This window comes from Pundamilia nyererei, unplaced genomic scaffold, assembly GCF_000239375.1.
Source record: "Pundamilia nyererei isolate P.nyererei 1_Seehausen unplaced genomic scaffold, PunNye1.0 scaffold00153, whole genome shotgun sequence".
NCBI classification, from domain to species: domain Eukaryota; kingdom Metazoa; phylum Chordata; class Actinopteri; order Cichliformes; family Cichlidae; genus Pundamilia; species Pundamilia nyererei.
The window spans coordinates 561,336-564,549 of NW_005187554.1; the positions used below are offsets into that span (position 1 = coordinate 561,336).

Genomic DNA, 3,214 nt, shown 5'->3' on the forward strand with positions numbered 1-3,214 from the left:
TGTTGTTTTTCTTTGCACTCTTTTCCTTTTTCTGTTCTGTTTTTTAGTCTTTGTGGAACGAACTCACATGAATGTCAGTGGCAATCTGCCCTAATGACTCTTTAGGGAAGAGCCACAGCTCGCAAGGATGTGATAAGACCTATGAGAGACCCACAAAAATAAAAAGCTTTTTTCATTTGACCTTGAAGCCTGTTGTATTATATGAACTGTCATGTTAAAATGTATGTTCCCTTGCCCAAGACTATTTTAAAGGCTGTCAATAAAAACTAATTTCACAAGCACCAGTGCTCTCTTAGCACTAAATAAATCCATGAGCTCACCACCACCAACACCAGATGTGTTTTTTCTACTTGAACACTGATGTTTTTTGTTTTGTTTTGTTTTGTTTTGTTTTGTTGGGATTGTTCATGGAAGAGGCAGAGTGGTTTGTTTTGGTTGTGGCTGGTTAAGGGAAATACAAGAAAAACAAAGTGGAGAATATCAGTAGCATTTATCTTCTGACAGTAATTTCCCAGCCTTGTCCTTGCATATACTCTCTCTCTCCCTCTCTCTCTCCCTCTTTGTGATTGGCTGAGGTGGCTGATGACACATCACAAGCAGGGGCGGTTGAACTATAAAGCCTCTGTACTCACTCTCTTCAGATACAGACAATCTCGCTCCATACTGAGCTTTACTGAACAGTAATTTGAGCACCACAAAACCGAAACACCACCCCTACCAACTCCAACCTGCTGCTATGTGTAAAGGACTAGCATCACTGCCTACCTGCTGCTTGGAAAGGTATATTAAGCTTCTTGCAAACACTGATGTTTGGGGATTTGGATTAGATGATAGAGAACAGCTTTTTCTTTATCACTGTACATCTGCATGTGAGCATCTGAGAAGCTAAAATACAATGTAAGTTTTAGGTTGTGCAAATCTAGATGGCTTGTCAATGGGTATGCCATCAAGGTCTTGGTGAAAAATGTAAATAACCTGTTTTCTCTTTCTCTTAGGGCCAAGGAGCTGAAGGCAAGGCTGGGAAGTGTTTTGCAGATCCCCAACTGGAATCTATCCTGTTGCAAAATAGGGAAAAATAAGTAAGGCTCACATATACAATATAATACTGCAGGGTGCATTTATTGCCATTGTGTGTTTGGTCAAAATTCCAGTTTGAATCTAATTGAAACTAATGCTTCATTTGTTTTCAGGCCAACCCTGGAGGAATGCCTAAGGTGGAAAGAGTCCTTTGAAAAACTTCTTTCCAGCAAATGTAAGTAAAGTCTCAGTTTGTTTCTTTTATTGTTCTGTGCCATTTTCACAAAAAAAAAAAGTGCATTCAAATGTGGGTAAATTGTGTGGATGCACACACATACACATTCATCCACTCTGGGTCCATTATGTGCAATGAGTAATCACATTTCCTCTATTTCTGCAGATGGACTGTATGCCTTCACAGCCTTCCTTATGTCTGAGTTCAGCGAGGAGAACATTGCGTTCTACTTTGCCTGTGAGGAATACAAACATATCAAGTGTCCTGCCAAGCTAGCTACTAAGGCTAAGAAGATCTATGATGAATTTATCGGCAGCGAAGCTCCCCGGGAGGTACGTAAATGCCAAATCTCAAAGAAGACGTAGCCATAAGTGGTCAAAAAGAGACTCAACCTAATATCTTGTGTCCTTTTTTTGTAGATTAATATTGACCACGAAACCCGTGACATCACCAAAGTCAATATGCTGGCCCCCACACATTCTTGTTTCGACATGGCCCAACACAAGATCTACATGCTCATGGCCAAAGACTGCTATCCACGCTTTCTCCGCTCTCCAGCCTACAGAGATCTGGTGTGCCAAGCCAAGCCAAGCAACAAGGCCAGAAATCTGCCCCAACAGGAGAAGAAGGCTTGAAATCTGTCGATGAGCCTAAAAGGGATTTGTTAGCGATCGCCTTAAGATTTGAGAATGGAAGGGAAGTCTGGCACAAGGTGCTTCATCGTGAAGCATGTGCTAATAATGGTACAGATGCTGAGTGCTACATGAGAGCAGCTGTGGATGGGCCTATAGCGTAGTAGCCATCACTTTGAAGATGGCAACAGAATGGGGAAAAAAAGGAAAATGGAGGAAAGCTGAAGACTGATGCCTGAAAATGGACTGCTGTCGATACAGCTAGAGTTTGGAAAGCAAAGTAAAGAAAGAGTTCTACTAAACAGACTGAGTGACAATCAAGCAAGAGGCCAGCACATTTGGAAAATGCACTTTTCTTAGCCATTAGGCAAACTTTTGTAGTTGTGACGTGCAATGTCTGTCAAACTTGTTAACTGTATGTATTTGTATGGGCATGTGGGGTCCTTTATGATTTTTATGTATTTACCTGTATGTATATATTGCATTTTTAATCAAATATGGAAAATAATGTGCAGTTTAATTTATACTATAATATTTATATGACTGTTTTTTTTCTACATACCAAATAAATTAAATTATTTGAAAAACTGTGACTATTTCCTAAATGTGTTTTTCTTACTGAACAAAATCATGGTTTAAAATTACTTCTATAAGATTATTTATATTCAAATTATATTTGCTAAGCAACAGCACGATGGGAAAAAAATCACCCATTGTAAAAGCTGATTGGTACTTTAAGTGTCTTATTTAGTCTAGTGACATAGACGAGTCATCAAATGTCAATATGTGGTCAGGCACAGTTTGCTCATAGTTGTGCAAATACCCAGAGTATGGATGTTTAATCATTCATATTATCTGGTGTAGAGGTAACAATGATATATTTGCCCTCTGTCATGACGAACTCTGCAGCTAATGTTGTGCACAACTGTTATTCACCTAGGAAACTGCTCTGCTCTAAAATGTATCATAAAGAACTCAGACAATGACAGCACCCCCCTGCTTCTAGCTTTTGTCCCATAGTGTGTAAATGGGAAGGAGCTTTCTAGCAAATAGGAAGCTCAAGAGATGATGACAGCATTAACGCAACAGCAGGAGCTGTAAAAGTTTATTATTACCATAGACACTGTTTGCACCCAACATCAACATCAGGAAGTAAATGACAACGAAGCTGCTACCAGTTTAGAGTGCAACCACTGCTGCCTGTTAACCAAATAAACAGAAGCTGCAGGAAAAAGAGCTGCAATGCCATCCAGAGTCTGCAGTAGTTAGGTAATAATGACTCTGGTTATGATGGTGGTTATATAATTTGTTCTCATTAAAATGATAAATA

General features: G+C 39.4%; 1 protein-coding gene across 2 annotated transcripts; it reads left to right on the forward strand.

The window, feature by feature from the left end:
* Positions 1-659: 659 nt before the first annotated feature.
* Positions 660-2,381, forward strand: rgs16 (regulator of G protein signaling 16). Of its 2 annotated transcripts, none has more exons than XM_005745060.1 (5): positions 660-780; positions 996-1,079; positions 1,191-1,252; positions 1,418-1,584; positions 1,672-2,381. In XM_005745060.1, exons 1-5 carry the CDS (start codon positions 737-739, stop codon positions 1,885-1,887), a joined length of 573 nt encoding a protein of 190 aa, XP_005745117.1. In that variant the 5' UTR covers positions 660-736; the 3' UTR covers positions 1,888-2,381. The 2 variants fall into 2 exon arrangements, with proteins under 2 accessions (XP_005745117.1, XP_005745118.1); XM_005745061.2 differs by lacking the exon at positions 660-780 and adding an exon at positions 796-897.
* The last annotated feature ends 833 nt before the right edge of the window (positions 2,382-3,214 follow it).